At 41.8% G+C, this 21,724-nt stretch overlaps 1 protein-coding gene across 1 annotated transcript in view; it reads left to right on the top strand.

The window, feature by feature from the left end:
* si:dkey-28b4.8 (sarcoplasmic/endoplasmic reticulum calcium ATPase 2) overlaps positions 1 to 21,724 on the top strand; it is a 40,286-nt gene that overhangs the window by 5,317 nt on the left and 13,245 nt on the right. Inside the window, exons 6-13 of the mRNA XM_031314034.2 lie at positions 1,434 to 1,572; positions 12,014 to 12,180; positions 14,505 to 14,660; positions 15,102 to 15,243; positions 16,603 to 16,769; positions 19,417 to 19,505; positions 19,698 to 19,800; positions 20,035 to 20,166. Coding sequence (XP_031169894.1) covers positions 1,434 to 1,572; positions 12,014 to 12,180; positions 14,505 to 14,660; positions 15,102 to 15,243; positions 16,603 to 16,769; positions 19,417 to 19,505; positions 19,698 to 19,800; positions 20,035 to 20,166 — 1,095 coding nt within the window. The remainder of the gene's footprint in view (positions 1 to 1,433; positions 1,573 to 12,013; positions 12,181 to 14,504; positions 14,661 to 15,101; positions 15,244 to 16,602; positions 16,770 to 19,416; positions 19,506 to 19,697; positions 19,801 to 20,034; positions 20,167 to 21,724) is intronic.

Here is a 21,724-nt window from a genome sequence, read left to right as displayed (position 1 = left end):
GTCTATATCCAGGACGTTTCATTTCCGGGATTGTTCAGGTGCTGCCGGAAATTCCGGCAGATGTCCGTTAGCTTCCTCTTCCTTTGTGTTGGCGTTCTGAACTCCGGTGGATTTGTGAGGACTATGGTTAACTGCTCCTCAGATCTCTGCAGGGTAAATCCAGACAGCTAGCTAGACTATCTGTCCAATCTGAGTTTTCTGTTGCACGACTAAGACAACCTTTAAACGTACACGTTCCACCAAAACATGTTCCTTCCCGAGGATATTTTGCAGCGGCACCAAGGCTATGTTCAGTGCTTAACACCGCCTAAGACAATTGTGATTGGTTTAAAAAAATGCCAATAAACCAGAGCACGTTTTTCTCTTATCCCAGAATCACACAGCATTCCAGGATGGGAGAAAAACGTGCAAAGTTGATGCTGTGTATCATAGTCAACTTAGTCTCACATTGCCAGACCCTCCTCCGCAGCACTGTGGAGGAAGGTCTGTCAATGCGAGAATAAGTTGACTATGATAAAGTCATATTTTGGGTGGGAAGGTGGAGTCCAAATGGGTTATCTGAATCAGCACATACCATTATGTTCCTTTATCCTGTCATCTTGTTGTGTCTAGTCTCGCATACATCGCTTATCTATTCTGGGATACGTGTCTTATGGGGTTTCAAAACGGTACAGTAAAAAAACAACTGTTGACCTAGTTTGGGTTTTATTAAAGACCATGTCAAGGCAACTACAGGTTTTTAAAGTCTGTTGGAGGTTCTTCTGTTTCTTGGGTTTAACTTCTGTGTTTGTCATCTTCTCTGCTCGGTGGTGTGATGTTTGGATTCTAACATTTAAATGTTCACAGAGAATCAAACAGAAGGTCTGTGTATGTGGGTTTTCTGTTCTGTTCATGAACTCTACCATTCTCCGCTTGTAAATCACTGCTGAAAGTGTCCTTATCTCAGAGAACTGCCCTGGCTTATGAAGACCTCACGTTCTGTAATACGTCCTGTCTCTCCTTCCCTGCTGTCTTTGTCTTCCCATGAGGGCAATTCAATTCAATTCAATTTCAATTCAGTTTTATTTATAGTATCAAATCATAACAAGATTTATCTCAAGTCACTTTACAGATAGAGTAGGTCTAGACCACACTCTATAATTTACAAAGACCTAACAATTCTAGTAAATCCCCCAAGAGCAAGCATTTAGTGCGACAGTGGCGAGAAAAAAATCCTTTTAGAGAGACACCTCAGACAGACCCAGGCTCCTGGTAGGCGGTGTATGACGGTGCCGGTTGGGAGTGTGATGAACAGTGGCAATAATAGTCAAAGGCATATATAGGCATATCATAGGCAACCATGCTAGAATACAATTTTCCATCAACAATTGTAGCTTCCACATCAACAATTGAAAGAAACTCATAGAACATCTCTATGTTGCTGTGTCCTCCAGGAGCGTAACGCAGAGAATGCAATTGAGGCTCTGAAGGAGTACGAGCCAGAGATGGGCAAGGTGTACCGACAGGACAAGAAGAGCGTTCAGAGGGTCAGAGCCCGAGACATCGTTCCTGGAGACATTGTGGAAGTCGCTGGTAAGTAGACAAATTACACAACAAGAAGTGACAAATTCTCTTCACCCAATTCATTCAGCATCTGAGTGTGAAATACTCACCCATTGAAGGCTGTAATGTAAATTAATGCAAAAGTTGGTTTCCTCCTCCAAGGAGTAAAGCAGATTTACGTCTTGGGGATTCCAATGGTGACATTTCAAAGTGGAAAATCAAAGAGTCATAGAAACTTCTACAACCAGCACTGTGGCATAATCCATCAGCCATATATCAGTCAAACTGTATTCATTTGTAGTTTGAATGTGAAAATATCAGCGTACAGAATTCCACACAGAAACCATTGCATTGTGCAAAAATAATAAGCACTACTAGTCAATCTGCTAATCCAGACATATACAATTTGGACAGCCATCTGTATGGATTAAAGCATACAGCCTATCAATGGATGACCACTCTATCCATGTACTTGAAGCATAGGGTGACTATTCTATCACCCTAGGGTGAACTAGGGCTGTGTATTGGCAAGAATCTGGCGATACGATACATATCACGATACATGGGTCACGATTCAATATTATTGCAATATATTTCGATACTGTGCGTACGGCGATATATTGGGATTTTTTTAAAGTATAATTTTAGAAAAACTAATATTTAAAACAAGTCATGAGGTGCATAAAAGTCAAACAAGTTTACTTTAGGTAAACAATTCAGTACACAGAAAATCAAACTGCCAGTTTGGGATTGTGGTTCACAGGTTCTTAGTGAGCTAATGTTTATATGCTCAAGTAGGCCATAATAAAAGAAAATACATAGCCCCTGTCACAATACATAACACATTATGTGCAATCTGAAAAAGAAAAGACATCTGTCTATGTCAATAAAAAAAAAAATGCTTGCACTATTCCTACACAGGGTACATCCAACACATGCTGCTTCTCCGGGTCCAGGTTGCATTAATTAAATTATTTAATTCGATAATTAGAAATTATTGTTATGGGGAACTCCGGCTAAGCGTGTGATGGAATAGTCACGTTTTGAGAGGCTCCGCTTCCTCCTCCAAATAAAGGCAATTAAGACTATATATTTTTTCGTGAGATAGTTGTGAATCTCGACGGTGGTCGCTGTTAACGTGCAGTGGAGCCATGGTGACGCCAAATAAAGCCAAAAACACCTAAAAACACCTAAAAACAAACTACAACCGAAGAAACAAGCGATGAGACGAATGCTAACCTGCTAGCAGCTAGTAACATTCAGGATGCCGCGACGGACGAGGCGCCGACAATGACGGCCGCCGTGACTGCCATCAACAGGCTGAAGCAGAATGTCGACTCTAAGTTTGAGTCGCTCAATGCATCCATCGCTGGTCTGAAACAGTCACTGGACGCCGTGGAGCAAAGAGTTATCTCAAATAAAGGAGGGCTGAACGAACACGAGGCCCAAATTAAAAAGCTGGAGGATCAGTGTTCAAGATGGGCAGAGGAGGCTAGGTCGCTCAGCGAGCGAGTGGACGACCTGGTGTCTAGATCTGGACGGCAAAACATCCGGATTATAGGTGTTAAAGAAGGTATGGAAAAAGGCAACCCAACAGATTTCGTTTCGAAATTTATTCCATCACTGCTGGGGAGAAGGAAACTTCGGCAACAAGTGGATCGTGGATCGTGCTCACAGGGCTCGTCAACTTATCGCAAGGATTCATCACGACTCAGTAAAGGAACAAATACTGAGGCTTGCTTTTTTCCCTTTACAACATGAGGGATCACGCATCTTTATTTTCCCGGACTTGGGCCCAGCCGTAATGAAACAGTGACAGCGATTTGACAACATCAGGACCAGATGCAGAGCGGCGGAGGTGAGATGCAGGTTCCGGCATCCTGCGACATTTGTTGTCTCGGTAGGAGCGGACAAATGCACATTTAACCTAAAGGACGCTGAGAAGTTCCTGGATGACAAAAACGTGCCGCGCTAGACTAGCGGACCATGGTTAAAATAAAAAAATATATAAAAAAAGGAAAAGGTAAAAAAGAGGATAACTTTCATGTCAGGATAATACGGATTGACTCACTTGCAGCGTTCCAACCTGCACAGTTTTACTTGCTTCTCACGTTCTACAGGACAGGAGGAACGACTCGACTCGTTACGAGCTCGGAAGGTTTGGACTTGTGGGATGTTGGTTCTCAGAGGGGAAAGGGTAAAGGGAGGGAGAGGGCCCCGGAGGACAACGCAGGGTGTTACTGTTAAGTTATGTTCAAATGCAGCTGTTTACATGTTTTTTTGGATTAAATCACATGGATTAAATCACCCAGTTAAAAGAGGAAAAATGATGGCACATTTAAAAAGTTTGAAAGCTGATGTTATATTTCTCCAGGAGACACACATCAGGAATACAGCTTAAAAACAAACTAAGCATGGGATGGGGATCACAAATATATCAGTCAAACTTTGGCACCAGAGCCCGAGGGGTAGCCATAATTATTAAGAAGAATGTGCTGTTTGGTCATGGGTGTACAGTCAGGGATCCAGATGGAAGATGGTATCAGGGAGCTCAACTGTGTTCACGTCACACTGATAAACGTATATGGTCCAAATTTTGACGACCCTGCATTTTTCCAAAAGGTTTTGCGTAGAATTCCACAGGTTGGTGAGACAAACATCATTATGGGAGGGGATTTCAACTGCACTCTTGACACTTTATTGGATAAACAAACATTAAAGTCTACTACTAATAGCAAATCTAGTGATCAGATAAAAAATGCTATGCACGATCTAAATTTAGTTGACATCTAGAGGCTCCTTAACCCCAATACCAGAGATTACTCCTTTTTTTTTCTCATAATCATATATAATAATTCATAAATCCTATTCTAGGATTGATTTCATACTGCTGGACTCTAAACTAATCTCCAGTGTTGTGACTACACAATACCATAATATCTTGATAAGTGATCATGCCCCCGTGTCACTGGACATTAGATTTAACATTCATAGAGGTGAACGCACCTGGAAATTTGATAACACAATTTTGAAAAAGAAAAGTTTTCTGGATTATATGTCAGCTAGGCTGCCAGACATAATTGCCACCAATGACACTGGGGATGTAGATGATTCAGTACTGTGGGAATCAATCAAAGCAGTGCTTAGAGGGAGCATTATATCCTATGTAGCAGGTAGGAGAAAACAAGCAGAAAAGAGGTTAGTGAAATAACTTTAGGTGGTTAAATGATTCCATGTCTCAATTGGAGCATTCTTACAAAGCCTCGGCAGATCCAGATACATTGAAATCCATTGTCTCCCATAGAGATGAGTACAATACAATTTTAGCTGCTCAGGTTTGTAAACAGATGAGCAAAATTAAACCGATGCAATTTGAAATAGGAGATAAACCTCAGAAACTGTTGGCACGGCAGTTGAGAAAGGCCCAAGCCTCTCGGGCCTTACTGAGAATAAAATCAGACATTGGGACTGTTCTTACTAATCCTAAAGAAATAAACACATGTTTTATGGAGTTCTATTCAGAACTGTACAAGTCAAACTGTAATCATGACACAGGCGTAATTAGGTCATTTCTCTCGGAGCTGAACCTCCCGCATCTTAGCGGTGAAGCATTGGCGGAGTTAGACAAGGACATCTCTGTTGCGAAGATAGTAGAAGCAATTGCGGAATTCCCAAATAACAAAGTACCTGGACCTGACGGGTACACTATAGAGTTCTATAAGTGTTTCTCTAAGGAGCTGTCTCCACTACTATTGCGAATGTTTAAACATGCAGCATCTAATGGTCAACTGCCTCAAACGCTCTATAAGGCAAACATTTCTTTATTTTTGAAAAAGGACCACAATGAGCTAGATGCCTCCTCTTATAGACCTGTGTCAATGCTCCCTAACGAAACAAAGCTGATAAGCAAAATTATGGCCAATCGTTTGAAAAGTTATATCCACACAATTGTGCACCCTGATCAAACAGGTTTTAGTCCCAACAGACACATTCACTCCAATTTACGACATCTATTCAATATACTATACGCTGAACACAATACAGAGACAGTTTTGATCTCCGTGGATGCTCAGAAGGCCTTCGATCAGGTCGAGTGGCCATATATGTATGAAGCCCTGGATGCTTTTGGCTTTGGGAAGGGGTTCATTAATTGGATACGGATTTTATATGCTCACCCTACAGCTAGTGTAATCACAAACCAGGATATCTCTCCTCAGTTCCCATTATACCGCAGCACCAGACAGGGGGACTCTCTCTCGTTTCTTGTTCACCTTGGCCATAGAACCGTTAGCAGCAGGCATATGAAAACACCCCAGAATATCACCTGTCTCTATTAATGGGCAAAAACATCACCTGTCGATGTATGCGGATGATGTTTTGCTCTATGTAGCTAACCCATGTGAGTCATTATCTGCAATTGTGGAGCTGTTTACCCACTTTGGGTCTTTCTCAGGGTTTCAAATTAATTGGGATAAAAGTGAATTAATGCCTAGATATTTGCACCAAGATAGCTCTGCTCTGAACTCGGTACCCTTTAAAGTTACTAAGGACAGGCTCCCGTATTTGGGGGTGACTGTAACCAGGGAACCTACACGGCTAAATAACGCAATTGAAGCAGAACATAGATTTCTGGAAGACTCTCCCACTGTCACTGGTCAGGAGCGTAAACGCCATTAAGATGGTGGTTCTCCCACGATTCTTACATCTGTTTCAGTCGATCCCATCATGCATTCCACAAACTTCTTTAAGAAATTAGACTCTATTATAATTCCCTTTGTCTGGCAGTATAAAGCGATGCGTATAAACAAGAAACACCTATGTAAAACAAAAAAAGAGGGTGGCTTTGGTCTCCCAGATTTCAGATGCTACTCCTGGGATGCACATTTAAACACGCTGGCTTTCTGGAGGAGTGGTAAATCCATTGAGAGCATGGTTGGAGATCCCCCAGCCTGGCTTTCTATTAAACAATCTGCCTGCTGCGAGACCTCTCTCCTGGCCCTACTGAACAGCCCTGTTAAGATAAACAAATCTTTATACGGCAGGAACTTTCTGGTACACAACTCTTTGAAAGTCTGGAAGCAGATTAAATTGTACTTGAAAGCCCCAGATATGTTCATAGACAGCCCTATCTGCGACAACCATGCCTTTAAACCTTCAGGGACGGATCCTGTGTTTGCTCTGTGGAGGGAAAAAGGAGTGGAATGTTTGAAGGACTTGTATCGGGGGGGGCACTTCATGTCCTTTGAGCAATTAATGAACAAATATAGTCACCCAGCCTCACATCTTTTCCGAAATCTGCAAATCAGGCATTTTATAAAGTCTTGCTTGTCTACACTTGCAGACATACCACGGCATTACACACTCAAAAACCTAACTAATGTTCAGCCAGGCAGTAAAAGAGCAGTGGCAATATTATACCAGACACTGATCAACCATGTACCAACCAGCACAGATAGGTCAAGAACTGAGTGGGAGACAGAATAGGGGATGCCCCTCACTGAGGAATTTTGGGATTCATGTCTTGTTAATATTCATAGGTGTTCAGTGAATGCAAGACATAATCTAATACAATTTAAAGTGATACACAGGTTGCATTACTCAAACGTAAAAGTAAGCCAGATGTATCCCAGTGTATCAGCATTTTGTAATAAGTGTAAGAACCAAGAGGGCACCCTCACACACCAGTTTTGGACATACCCTAACCTCCACTCATTCTGGTCTTCTGTATTTGATTTCTGCTCAAAAGCCTTCAACCAGCAGTGGATACCCAACCCCCTTGTGGCCATTCTGGGGTCTACAAATTAATCTCTTTTGACTCCTGGTTTGCTCTTTGGTCTCTTAACTTAGTCTTGATATTTGCTACGGTGCCTCATCATAATTGTATTCAGAATCCGCCAAATAATTACAATTGTATGTTCTTGGTAATAAGAAAATGTAAAAACAATGTTGCTTGTATGAACAAGTGCAGTCTGAACCCAGTGTTGATCTAAAAGAAATTATTGTTATATACTGCTGGGAAGTACTCAATAAAAAGTGATATAAGAAGGAATCATTCTTGGCCATATCGTCCCTTCTGGTTTTCTATCATTCTTTTATACTTTGGATGATATGAACGCAGAATTAATAAATTGCCTTAAAATGTCTTTAAAAGTCTTAAACGTAACATGAATCCTGCAGAAACCTGTCATTAGTATTTAAGAAAGGCAAGGCGCTCAGTATGCAAAAATAGGAGCCATCAATAATGGAAAATTGAAGCCCAAACATGTTTTTACAAACACACTTGATATACTGTCTTAACAGTGTGTCTGTAGTGCTGCATTGATCCTGGAAATAATAATAATAAACTTTATTTATATAGCACGTTTCATAAACAGGTTTACAAAGTGCTTCACCGACATAAAAGACCTTCGTATTCAAGTACAATGCATTTACACTGCAATGTTGTTTAGACGTGGTTGAAATAACACCGTGGCATCTTTGTTTAGTCATTCCTGGCATCTTAATCTCTGCCCTCTCCTCTGGCTGTTATCGTCATGGAAACCCAGTGAGGCACACAAGGCCTATTTTTAATAGTATGGTAATGATAAATAAGACATACAAGTCAAAGGTCTTTTGTGTAAAGCTTTTTCATCCACTTAGAGTGCTTTTTGAGTGTTGCCATTTTCTTTTGAGTGTTTGAGTGCATGTAGAGAGCTTGTGACTGCCATTGTTAATATTCAGTGCTCTGGCTTTTATTTTGGGCCGGTTGTGTAGGTTGTATAGCCACTGATTTGTCACCAATTTGACCGGTGATATTAGAGGAGGTGGAAAATCTAACCTGGTTAGCAGCATTGCTCTCACCATCTCTAAGTGCTTCTGAGCATTTCTCTGGTGTTTTATCAGTTTTGTCAGTGCTCTTCCCCCGGTCAAAGACTGCCTTCAGACCGATCATAAGGGTCCACAACAGCTGAAACGATTAATGTGAAAAATGATTTGTATTTAAATAAACACGTTTATCCACAGATAAAATCAGTATGAACATTGTCAGCTGTAGTAACACACACACACACACACACACACACACACACACACACACCACACAATTTTATCTTGACCTAGTAAGAAAACTGTTGAATTCTCCAGATACCCACTGCTATTTCAGGCTGCTCAGAGAGAGGAAACAGGGTTAGAAATATGTGTTTCTTTGTGTGTGTGTGTGTGTGTGTGTGTGTGTGTGTGTGTGTGTGTGTGTGTGTGTGTGTGTGTGTGTCTGTCTGTCTGTCTGTCTGTCTGTCTGTCTGTCTGTCTGTCTGTCTGTCTGTCTGTCTGTCTGTCTGTCTGTCTGTCTGTCTGTCTGTCTGTCTGTCTGTCTGTCTGTCTGTCTGTCTGTCTGTGTGAGTGATCCAGTGTCCTTTTGTCTGTGGTAAAAGTATTCAACTTCCAGAGCATGGGAACTCAGTGACACTAATCAGAGCTGGAGGCTGTGTTTACTGTAATATAAATCACGGTTATATTATCTTTCCGACGTTTGTGGCCAAATATAATATAGTGACCAATATGACTTTTTGGGTACAGCCTTACATTTTTTAAATGAAGCTGCCAGTAGTTTGTGTAAGTAATTTGGGATGATTTTAAGTACCTGTATCCATCATTATCACAAAAAGGCAAATTGATGTGGCCACTGTTTGGTCCAACAATGTATCCTTGTCCTCCTAAAGGTTACTCTGCAGACCAGGAGATTTAAACAGTATAACCTTTGTGTCAGGGGTGACAATCACCAGAAGCCCCATGATATGATACTATCACGAGACTTGTGTCACATTACTATATTATTGCGATTTATTACCTTTTATCCAACTTTAAATTATGTCCCCAAAGGAAAACTGTGTCATGCCAAAAAGTGATCAACCGCCAAAAATTGATTGCTGTCTACCCTACATGCAAATGACGAAATGAATCATACACAAACACGCATAAACGCCCAGGCTCTTGGGCTCTTCAGCACGTGGTTTTGTTGCCGGTTGCGCGTATTTCTCTGGCAATTCTGCATGCTGTAGCGACTTCCCCAACGGGCTGAGCCTGGCTCCCTGCTCCCCTCGCCCAGGCCACATCGCTACCTGGATGTGTGACGGCTAGACGGAAAAAAAGAGACATGCAGAATCCGTAGATGAGTCGCGTGATTGAACCGCGCTTATAGAATTTTAAGATTTCTCCGCTCTGTAGGCCGTTAAAGGGCGAGTCCATTATTTCTTTGGTTCTTTAAGGTTTTTGTATCATTTTGTAGCTTCCCAGTAGTGTTCCTTATGTATTTTAATCCAAACATTTACATTTTGGTCAGTAAGTATGTTTTGGTGTCAAAACAATGTTATTCCAATCCCTTCTAGAAACCTTTTCCCAAGTGACCTGACAGAGGTTAACAGTGGTCGGCACAGCCCCAGTTTAGAGATGTAGACAGGAAGCTAGGTAATACTACTGTGCACTGCTGTGGACGCCACTTTAGAGCGGAAAAAGTCACAAAAGTTCTAAAGTCACAGAATAACACAATGAATCTATCTAACTGATCGAGGCAGCAATAGTAACTCCCGTGTTCTGCGAGGTAAAATTACTGTTTTAGTCAAAGGAGTCTGGTGGCTTTGAATATAACAATTTGTACTGCGGTGGACAGAGGAAAACGTATTTTAGGAACCTAAAAAATGCCGCCAGACAGCCCTTTCTGACGGGGAACTGAAACCGTTATATCACTTTCTTTAAAGCCACCAGACTCCTTTTACAGAAACTGTAATTTCACCTTGCAGAACACGGGAGTTGCTGGTCTAACATTACCGCTGCCTAACGTGGCATCCACGTAATGTTAGATTGTGATTAGCTTCTGTGATGTTATTTCCACACTTAACACAGCTAGCGTTGATTCAGCCAGTGCTAGCGTATATTATTCATAGCCTTATTGATTAGCGTACTGTGGCAACCTACATCGGAAAAGATCGCAGATGTATTCGGCATCTAACAAAAAGCCCTGTTTTTTTGGTAAGAAAAACATGGCGAAGTGTGATGGAAGGTTGTGATGCCTTTGAAGATGTTTTCATTTTAACCAGCTTGGTGTGGAACTAAGAATTCATCCTCCTCTCCTGCCTGGGAAATGGACTTGAAAAAGGGTGCCAAGCTGGACAACACTGATGCAGCTGGACAAATGACCCCTTCTATCCTTAATATTACAGCTATTTCCAGAACACCAACTTCTACCTGTAACTTGTAATAAATATAAAAATCTAGTCAAATGATTGAATTTAATAAATGTCTGTAATTAAATTTAAGACATCAATAGGCTTACATGAAGTTGAATACAATTGACAAACATCTCCTTGTACTACTTTGATAGATCTCATAGTAAGTGTTAACCTTTCCTTACTAGTCAACGTTGAAAGAAAGCAAAAAGGCTAATATGTCAGTGCAGCCTTTCTTTCTTCATTTCGCTCTCTGCCCTGTCTGGTTTCTCTGACTCACTCACATATGTAAACACTTGTAAACAATTTATGAAAGGCTGTGCTCCTCCAAGACAAAGAATGCTAACCTTTCATGTGTAGCAATATATCCTTATTTGCATAAAGCAGGCATGTTTCTTTGAATGATTATTTCACTTCTGTTACATACTGTATGGGCTAGGTTTTGGCTCGCATCCTAGTTAAGATTGTATTCAGAAAAGACTGTTTACCCTTAATAAGGTGCTCTCTCATGTCCATGTACTCATGAATTAACAGAACAGAATCACATCAAAAGTGAAAAACTAGGTCAATTAATAAATGACTACAGCAATGTCACGTGCAAGCCAAGTTCACAACCTGCAGCTTTGACAGGAGGGAGAAAAGAGAAGTGCTTTGCTTGTAGTGTCTGACGTCCAGGACTTTTGAAGTAGTTTTGATCTTAAATGGAGTACAACTTGTTTGCTTTGCTTCGTCATCCAGAGAGAGTGCTTTTAACCCTAGCTGATGTGTCTAATCATGATCTTCACATTGTTACCTTGCTTGTTCTTTAATAATGTGAAGGTAGGAGAGGGGGGAAGGGAAGCCAGGCAGCGTTATGATACATAATCTGTGTTTAAGTGATATAAAAGTATTAGATTATGTGTAACTGTAGAGTTTGTCATGCTACCGTTTGGATTTTTAGAGGCACACTTCAAGTGTTGCAAAAAAAATTTCGAGTTGAAATACCACATTTGTCCTAATCTAAACTAAATATTTTACTATATAAGGTGGTGATGGCGCAGTGGATATGACACATGTGGGCGATCTGGGTTCAATTCCCACTGCGATACATCAACCAATGTGTCCCTGAGCAAGACACCTAACCCATAGTTGCTCCAGAGGCGTGTTACCTCTGACGTATGTAGCAATTGTAAGTCGCTTTGGATAAAAGCGTCAGCTAAATGACATGTAATGTAAATACAAACGTAAAAAGTGAAATTAAGATTTGTTTTTCTGTCTCCAACACCCTACAGTTGGTGATAAGGTCCCAGCTGACATCAGGCTCACGTCCATCCGTTCCACCACTCTGAGAGTGGACCAGTCCATTCTGACGGGGGAGTCTGTGTCGGTGCTCAAACACACAGACCCTGTACCAGATCCCCGAGCTGTCAACCAGGACAAGAAGAACATGCTCTTCTCTGTGAGTCTCAACAGCCATATCTGTCTTTTCCTAATTCACATTCACTTTATTTTATTTATTTATTACATTTATACATGTAATAATAATAAAAAAACATATAACAAACTCTTAATATACAAATTCTTACCAACAACATAAATAAATATTACATGTCCGAAAAGGAGTAGGATGAAGTTTTTATTATCTGGTCCTATCCCTTCTCCATAATAATTAAGATGTATACAACTCAAAAACTATCCCTATGCTATTACGTAAACCAAACCTGAACCGACTTAAAACTGCTGCTTGGCTTTTTACTAGAAGTAACAAGAGATCACATCCTCCAACCTTAAAGTGCTCATATTATGCTTTGTGGCTTTTTCCCTTTCCTTTATTGTGTTATATATCTTTTTTGTGCATGTTATAGGTTTCCAAAGTGAAAAAGCCCAAAGTCCACCCCAAAGGGACTTACCATCTCCAACAGAAAACACTGTTAACAAACTGCTCCAAACAGCTCTATTGTAGTCCAGCCTTTACTTCAGAGACAAACGTGGTCACTTTGGAACACACGTTATAATGCTCACCTAGCTGCTAGCATGGCACGCCCTCATACTCTGCTTCTGACTGGCTAGTAGTCCTTACCTAGGTACTGTCAGGGCACGACCTCATACTCTGCTTCTGACTAGCTAGTAGTCCTTACCTAGGTACTGTCAGGACACGCCCTCATACTCTGCTTCTGACTGGCTAGTAGTCCTTACCTAGGTACTGTCAGGGCACGACCTCATACTCTGCTTCTGACTGGCTAGTAGTCCTTACCTAGGTACTGTCAGGGCACGCCCTCATACTCTGCTTCTGACTGGCTAGTCCTTACCTAGCTACTGTCAGGACACGCCCTCATACTCTGCTTCTGACTGGCTAGTAGTCCTTACCTAGGTACTGTCAGGGCACGCCCTCATACTCTGCTACTGAATGGCTAGTAGTCCTTACCTAGGTACTGAGCATGTGCGACTCCCAACAAAGATGGAACAGAAGTGAGAGGTCTCACGCTGTAGCTAAAACAGAGAGCTCAACACACAGGGTGAAAAGAGGAGCTGCAGCAATGAGCAGTACAACAAAAATATGGTGTTTTCTGAAAATTAAATCTCAGCTAAATTTGCTGGATGTCCCTCGAACCCTCTATAAATCTTAACCCCAAATCTTTGGAACACTCTCCCCTTATCACTGCGATCCCTAAACTTCTGTGAAGTTTTTATGAAACAGCCGACCACATTTCAGACAGGCTTTTTGTTAGCGTCAATTATATATAACATAAACAATTACCACATGTTCATCCCACCAATCATTCCTCATCCCTGTACCTCTTAAAAATAATTGTTTTGTAAATCTTAAATTTATATTTGGACTTTGCTGAAGGTCTATTTCCAAACCCCACAAATCGGAATACGTACTCTGAATAGTGGTTCGAACACAAGGTTTTCTATTTTTATGGTTATTTTTTAAAGATAATTATTGGCATTTTTAGGCCTTTATTAGATAGGACAGCTTTAGACATGAAAGAGGGAGAAGGGGAAAGACATGCAGCAAGGGCCGCAGGTCTGAATCTAACCTGCTGCGTCAAGGACTAAGCCTCTGTATATGGGCACACACTCTACCAGGTGAGCTACCCAGGCACCTGAACATAAATTAAACTTTCCTCTTAAATGATGACCCCCTCACCTTTTTTAGGTTTTTATATAGCTGTAATTTCCCAGTACTGTTCCTTGCGTAATCAAATCCAAACACGTGTGTGTTGTATTATATCTCTGTCAGACCTCAAAGACTGCTGAGTCACTTGGTGGTCTGCGATCAAAGAACTGCCAGTGATGTTTTATTAAGCAACATCACTCTGACAGGCTACACATCTGCAGGTTGTCTTTGTTGGCATGGTTATCTGAGTGCTGCTGGACTGAGTGTGACTTCACACTCTGATGTGGAGGAAACACTTTAGAACCTGCAATTACAGGAGAGAAAGAAATCTGTACACATATCATATCATATTTCACTTGGCCTGCTTTATGTGGTGCTCTGGCCTCAAAACATCTGGCCAAAGGACTACAGTTGGAAATGAGCCAGCTAGCTAACACTGGCACATTTACAGAATAGTTGATTGCTGTAATGTGTGTTGCCCTTATGAACAAAATTTATGAAAAAAAAAACAGAAATGTGAGAGCATAGGAAAACACATACAGATTATACTCCGCATCTCTTCCATTGTGCCATGCTGGAGAACTACAGATCTACAGTATGTTTCAATATTTGTTATGATGAAAATAACTTTGACAGTAAAGTTCATTACCTTTGCCCAGGGTACCAACATAGCAGCGGGCCGTGCCATTGGGATTGTCGTGGCAACAGGAGTGCAGACAGAGATTGGGAAAATCCGAGATGAGATGGCCTCCACTGACCCTGAGAGGACCCCACTACAACAGAAACTAGACCAGTTTGGAGAACAGCTGTCTAAGGCAAGGACCTGTGTGTGTGTGTGTGTGTGTGTGTGTGTGTGTGTGTGTGTGTGTGGGGCTTGTTTAACTATGTTCGTGGGGTCCAAAAACCGGGAGTCCACTATACTTGTGGGGTCCTGACAGCTTTGTGGGGCCCAAAATGCTGGACCCCACAAGTTTAAAGGTCTGTTTGAGGGTTAAGACTTGGTTTTAGGATTAGGGTTAGAATTAGGTTATGGTTAGGGTGAGGGTAAGGGTTAAGGTTAGGCATTTAGTTGTCATGGTTAAGGTTAGGGTAAGGGGCTAGGGAATGCATTATGTCAATGACGGGTCCCCACAAAGATAGTGCCACAAACCTGTGTGTGTGTGTGTGTGTGTGTCAGATCATTGTTTTTGATACTTCATAATCTATCTAACATTAATATATCTGTGGTACTACCTCACACTTGTTTCAACCTGCAGGTCATCAGTGTGATCTGTGTGGCAGTGTGGGCCATCAATGTGGGACACTTTAATGACCCGGTCCATGGAGGCAGCTGGCTGCGAGGAGCCGTTTACTATTTCAAGATCGCTGTTGCACTGGCTGTAGCTGCCATACCAGAAGGTCAAACATCTTCTCTATCTATCGATGCAGAAAAATCACTTCTTACAGATATGTATTTCCTATGTTTTTTTAATAATTGGAGGGATATGTTTTGTCAGTGCAGGGACCAAAATATAAGTGTGTCATTTTTAAAGACACTAAGCTGGCAAAATTTGAGCAGGGAAACACAATAACTTTCTTTCACTCACTGTAAATGTCAAAAGCTGGATGTCAACATTTTCTTTAGCTGAACTCTAACAAAACAGAGATCCTTGTCATAGGGTCCAAGCACATAGCAATACAAACTCTGCCCTTGGCTGGTCCCCTATTGGTCACCGTCAAGCCTGTTGCAAGAAATCTTAAGTTTTGAGCAGCACACCACACAACTGGTGCAATCATGCTTTTATCATTTTAGAAATATATTTAAAAAATACAATCCATCTTAACCTTTAAAGAGACATAGACCATTTTACATGCCTTCATCTCATTACGCCATTATGGATTATTGCAACAGCCGTGAACCAAAAATCTATGAATCAAGTCCAGACTGTGCAGAACTCGGCTGCTAGGCTTTCAACTGGAACCACGAGACGTGATCACATTATTCCTGTTTTAGCCTCTTTACACTGGCTCCCAGTATGTTTTAGAATAGAGTTTAAGATTTTACTGATCGCCTCGCACCCTTTGTATCTCTGACCTCCTGCTATCATACACACCGGTACATACTTTGAGATCCTCAGGGAGAGGACTTTTGTCTGTTCCACTGAAAACTAAAAAAGGACCGAGCGTTACGGGCCCCGTGGCTCTGGAACGATATGCCCAAAGATATCAGGTCAGCTGGGTCAGTGGTCTCCTCTAGGTCCCTTCTTAAAACATATTTTTATTAGAGAGCTTTTCCTGATTTTGTTTGAGCTTGAACCTCCTTTTATTTCTTTTAAAAAATATTTTTTTACTATTCTTACCTACAGTAAGTAGTACTGTACAGGTTTTTATACACTTAAAAGTCTTTATTTATTTATTTTTTTTAAACTGATGTTTTATTACTGGTCAGTTTTATTTTGCTTTTTTGTGAAGCACTTTATTTATTTATTTATTTATTTATTTTATTTTATTAGTTTATTTGTCAGGGACCATGCACAGTTCAAGCCCTGTACTAGAGTTAGCTATACAGCTAATTTACATCTGTGGTCCCTGGACTTTGTAACGTGGATTTTGAAAAGTTCTCCAAAAATAAAGAATATTATTATAAATAGCCCTTGAGCAAGGCACATGAAACTAAACGGCTTGCTGGCAGAACAAAAAGGAAAAGCTGTTAAAACGCCTTCCTTCTCCTAAAAAGCTTTCTCATCACCATTGTCTGCCTGTTGTGCTTTCTCCCAGGCCTACCAGCAGTCATCACCACCTGCCTGGCACTGGGCACCAGGAGGATGGCCAGGAAGAACGCCATTGTCCGCAGCCTGCCATCAGTGGAGACGCTGGGTTGCACCTCTGTTATCTGCTCTGACAAGACAGGAACTCTGACCACCAACCAGATGTCAGTCTGCAGGGTAAGACGTAACATCAGACTGATATATCCACCACTGCTATGTGGGCCAGTCAGCCATATTTAGCTCTTATACTGTATGATTAATATAATAGTGTTATTGATTATGTCTCAGTCATCATGGCATTGAAGAGTAATACAGTACATGAGGTGAGCATCCACAAGCAGGCCACATATTTTCAGTGACTGGAAAATCTATAGTTTGCTAATTGAAATCAACAACTAATGGCTTGTCATACTAAAATTAAATTAACAAAGGGTTAAGTTTACTAACATTCTATCAAGAAATAGATGTACTGTAATGGCAGAGTGCCAGCAATTGCAAAAAAACTCCTGCACACTGTTCCGCACATTTGCAAAGATTTAATAGCTGGCAACATTTCGGTACTAGACCTTCATCAGGCAAATGGTATTACAATAGATACTGAGAAGCCATCTTTTGTAGGAGGTGAATTTGGGTCTGCACCAATCACCTAGGCTATGAAATGTATCTTTGCAAGTTAAGGCTCTGACACACCAACCCGATGGCCGACCGTCGGCAGAAAAGGCAGTCGGACTGATCAGTCTCCCCAAGTTGGTCAAAAAAGTGCCTCGGAACACACCGAAGTGACGCCGACTTGAGCGTACGTTCTGCGCGTGCGCGAGACGTAATACGTCTCCATAACAGCAGGCGGCGCTAATCTGTATTGTCACCAGAGATGGGGACTCGAGTCTGAGACTCGGACTCGAGTCGCACTTAAGTCGCACAAACTGACTTCAGACTTGACTTGCGACTCAACCCAAAAGACTTATTATTTATGCCTTATGTGCGCACACTCACATATCAAAAACTGCATTGAAGATGGCGACACCAAGTCCTCCCGGAGTTGTGCCTTTTGTCATTAGTTTAGCTTTCAATAACTTAGTAAACAGTGGCAGTAAGCTAACAGCTACATGCAAGGTGTGTGTCACCAAGATACATGATGCCGGATCAACAAGGTCGGACCTCATCAGGCATCTCAAAACGCACCCAGATAGGTCAGTCACTCACACACTAATGTGAAAGAGACGTTACATTTAGCATATATCGTCACAGGTAACAAGCTAACCATCGCTAAGTGTTGTGCTAATGCTAGGAACAGGCAGATTGTATCTTTATAGTTAGTAGTTGCTGAGGCTCAGACATTCATGGCCCACAGGAGGCGGGACGCATGGATCCATCTCCTCAGGAACAAACGCTGTGTCGGGGGGGGGGTAAACTCATGTGATGCGTAATTGATCCCGTGGATGATTTGTAGGCTGTTAAGTGAACAAGGTGTACCCGGTCCACCAAACACTGGGCCGTCTTGACTGTCTTAATTCTGCACATATTTCTGTTACTGTAGCCCTATTTACTATTCCATTATTTCATCCATGCGTGGCTCAGCAGATCCGTGCGCACTGTCACCTGCCGTGGAGTCGCTGGCCTCACTAACCTCTCCTCCTCTGAGTCGGGTCTCCCTCACGCTGGACTCAGTTTCACTGAACGTACTAACACTTAGAAAATAATTAAATGGCATTACATCAGTGAGTTCAAACTGCTTATTGTGCGTAATTTGGACTGACACTGAGATGCATGTTGTTCAGTAACTGGTGTGGCGCTGCCACTTTTCTCTTGATTTCCACTTCAACATTAATTTTTTTGAGAGAAAGAGACGTTACATTTAGCATATTTCACCACAGGTAGCAAGCTAACTATCGCAAAGTGTTGTGTAATGCTGGGAACAGGCAAATAGTATCTTTATAGTTGTATCCATATGATGTGACAGACTTAGGTTAATATTTCACCAGGTCAGAGGGCTAGAGGGATGTGTTAAGTAGACCCAGAGACTTGATACTTGACTTGGACTCGTGGCAAAAGACTTGAGACTTGACTTGAACTTGCCCCTCAAAGACTTGAGACTTGACTTGGACTTCCAAAAAATGACTTGTGTCAAACCGGCAGCTGATTGGATGAACGCGTCACGTGGGTCTAGCTGCTCCCGGATTTTTCAGCCGAGCATAATGGCAGCTCGTTCGGAATACGATCTCATATTTTACGTGTTGCTGAAAACATTTTAAGCGAGAAATGGGCCACGCAGTTGCTGAAGTTGAGTTGTCTTCATTTCAGATCGACAAAGGTCAGTTTAAAAGATTTTTGTCAGATTTTGAGAGGCGTTCATCACGCTCATCCCACTCGTCATTTCCGGGTTAGCACTCCACCAGTCAGATTGGCCATTGAGTCCGACTGCCAGATTCAACATGTCAAATCGGCCCAAATGAAGGGCGACGGCTCCTCTGACTGACGACGGCACAGAACACCGACCTCGCCAGACTGTGCGACGGCCGATAATCGGGTTGGAGTGTCAGGGCCTTTAGACCGTGTGCGGCAGTTTCATCTTTCTAGCATTGGTGCGGCACAATCAGGTACAGGACTTTGCCACATACATTTTAGAATGTCCATGTTAATCACCAGGAAGGTGCCCTAAATTTAGTAACTGCTGGTATAAAAACCTGAGACTCATGAGGTGGAATGGCCTGTTGGAATGTGGAACTAACCTCAAATGTGATCTTCTAATTTTATTGTAACTAATAACTAATCAACTACTGCAATATCTGTCCATGTGTGTGCGCATGGGTGTGTGTGTGTTTAGATGTTTGTAGCAGACAGTGTGTCAGGGGAGAGCTGCAGCCTGAGTGACTTCACAGTGACTGGATCTACTTACGCCCCTGAAGGGGAAGTGTGAGTGTCTTTAACCCTTAACCCCTGAAAGTCTTTGGATTGTGGATGGATATGTATTATGAGAGCCCACAATGTATATCTTCTTCCTTTTTCTTACAATTTGTATACATTTTCCTCACTTTTCCCTCTCCATTTCTTTATTATTTATTATTATTGTTTCCTGTGTCATGGCCTGTCCTTCTGTCTTTATAGTTATAAGGATGGCTCAGTGGTGAAGTCCAGTCAGTATGAAGGCCTGGTGGAGATGGCCTCCATCTGTGCCCTGTGCAATGACTCATCACTGGACTACAATGAGGTACAGTAAGACATGACTGCAGCGACCGCTCAGACCATCACAGATTACCATATATGGTGCTGGAACATTTACCACTGGAATCTGATTCTAAACATGTGTTACTACTAATATCGTCAACAGCATACATACTTTAACCTGTGTTCCTTCCTGTGTGTGTGTGTGTGTGTGTGTGTGTGTGTGTGTGTGTGTGTGTGTGTGTGTGTGTGTGTGTGTGCGTGTGTGCGTGTGCTCCAGGCAAAAGGTGTGTTTGAGAAGGTTGGGGAGGCAACAGAGACTGCCCTTTGCTGTCTGGTGGAGAAAATGAATGTGTTCGACACTGACCTGAGAGGATTGAGCCCTGTTGACAGAGCTACAGCGTGCTGCTCCGTAAGTGTGTGTGTGTGTGTGTGTGTGTGTGTGTGTGTGTGTGTGTGTGTGTGTGGGGGGGGGGGATCCATTATGCTGCAACCTTTTCCATGCTTTCTTTTCTCTATTATGTCTCGCTACGTAAGAGACCATTAGGGCGCGTTCAGACCAAAGAAAGCGACCCGACCATTTGCCGCAAGGTTGTGCGGTGGTGGAGTGTCACTTTAATGGCCCGATGTAGCACAATTAGACTTTATGTATTACAATTAAAAATGTAAGTAAGTAAAATATATTTATAGAGCGCTTATCACAGGTAAAAATCACAAAGTGTTTTACATAAAACATACAAGATGATACATTAAAAACACAATACACAATTGAAATTTCAAAAAAAAATACATAGAAAAAAAGTGCTGACTGGTCAACCAAAAGCCTGTTTAAAAAGGTAGGTCTTAAACTTATTTTTAAAAGAGTCCACAAACACAGCAGACCATAACGGAGGAGGCAGAGCATTCCACAGCCTCGGAGCTAGTGACTCAGAAAATCGATCACCACGGGTCTGTTGCGTTTTCAGATTTTGAGAAAGGAGAGGCTTGGTCCAATGAAGATTTAACAAAAAGATTTAATAACAAAATAGCATGACAAAAACAAGCTTTACGCTGCAGCGGGCTGAATGGCTGTCTCTCCTAACGGATCCACACCTTTCAGTCCCTGCGCTACTCGCTACATTCTCCTGGAGATGTGGGCAGTTCCTTTTCCCCACGTGGCTTAGGACAACTTTCCATTGGTCCTTCGTTGGCGCGGTGGCATGTCCATGCCCCCGGGCACATTCCCATTGGTTTTCTTTGTCGCCCAAATGAGGAGGGCGCACTTCTAAATCCTTGTGTGTTTGAGGTTACTCTGGGCCATAGATGAAAGTCTTATCATGGGGATGTAAATTATTATCAAGCTACAGTAATAAACATTCTTTATTCTAATCTAGTCGGCACACCAGCAGGGGTCGGCTCCAAGACAGATACACAAAAGGTTTCTTCCTGCCGTGTGACAAAAGAACCTACCTACCTTTTGGAGAGCAGACAGACAGAGTCCAGAGAAGATTTAATTAACTTGTAGAAGCTTAGGAATCAGTATGAAAGAGAAGGATATTGATTGGGTCTAATAGTATTGATACAATTCTTCTGCCTAACCCAGCTGCAGCGTTTTTGTGAATACATTAAAACATAAAAGTACATTGACATCAAAGATCAGCATTGTTTTAACATTCTTAAACGCTACAGGTCTTAACACAAGTCTACGGCGTCACCGAAACTACGTGTTTTATGTCATATTTAATATCTCCAGATCAGTACAGTGTAGAGACTTCCTTGTTGTTGTTGTTTAGAAGCAGATATATGCTCCGTTTCAACGAGGTCCTCAACAGTTGTAGGCCATCCAGAAGCTTTTTAATCTGTCATGGAATTACAGTGTCTTTGCTAAATAAATAAATAATTAGGAATCCAAAAATCAACTCATGTAATCTTCAATTTGCTCCACGACCTTTGAACCCAGCACTTGCCGTGTTTTTAGCTTTGTAGCTAAC

Source organism: Sander lucioperca, chromosome 4 (assembly GCF_008315115.2).
Source record: "Sander lucioperca isolate FBNREF2018 chromosome 4, SLUC_FBN_1.2, whole genome shotgun sequence".
Lineage (NCBI taxonomy): Eukaryota > Metazoa > Chordata > Actinopteri > Perciformes > Percidae > Sander > Sander lucioperca.
This window is presented reverse-complemented; position numbering and strand designations above follow the sequence as displayed.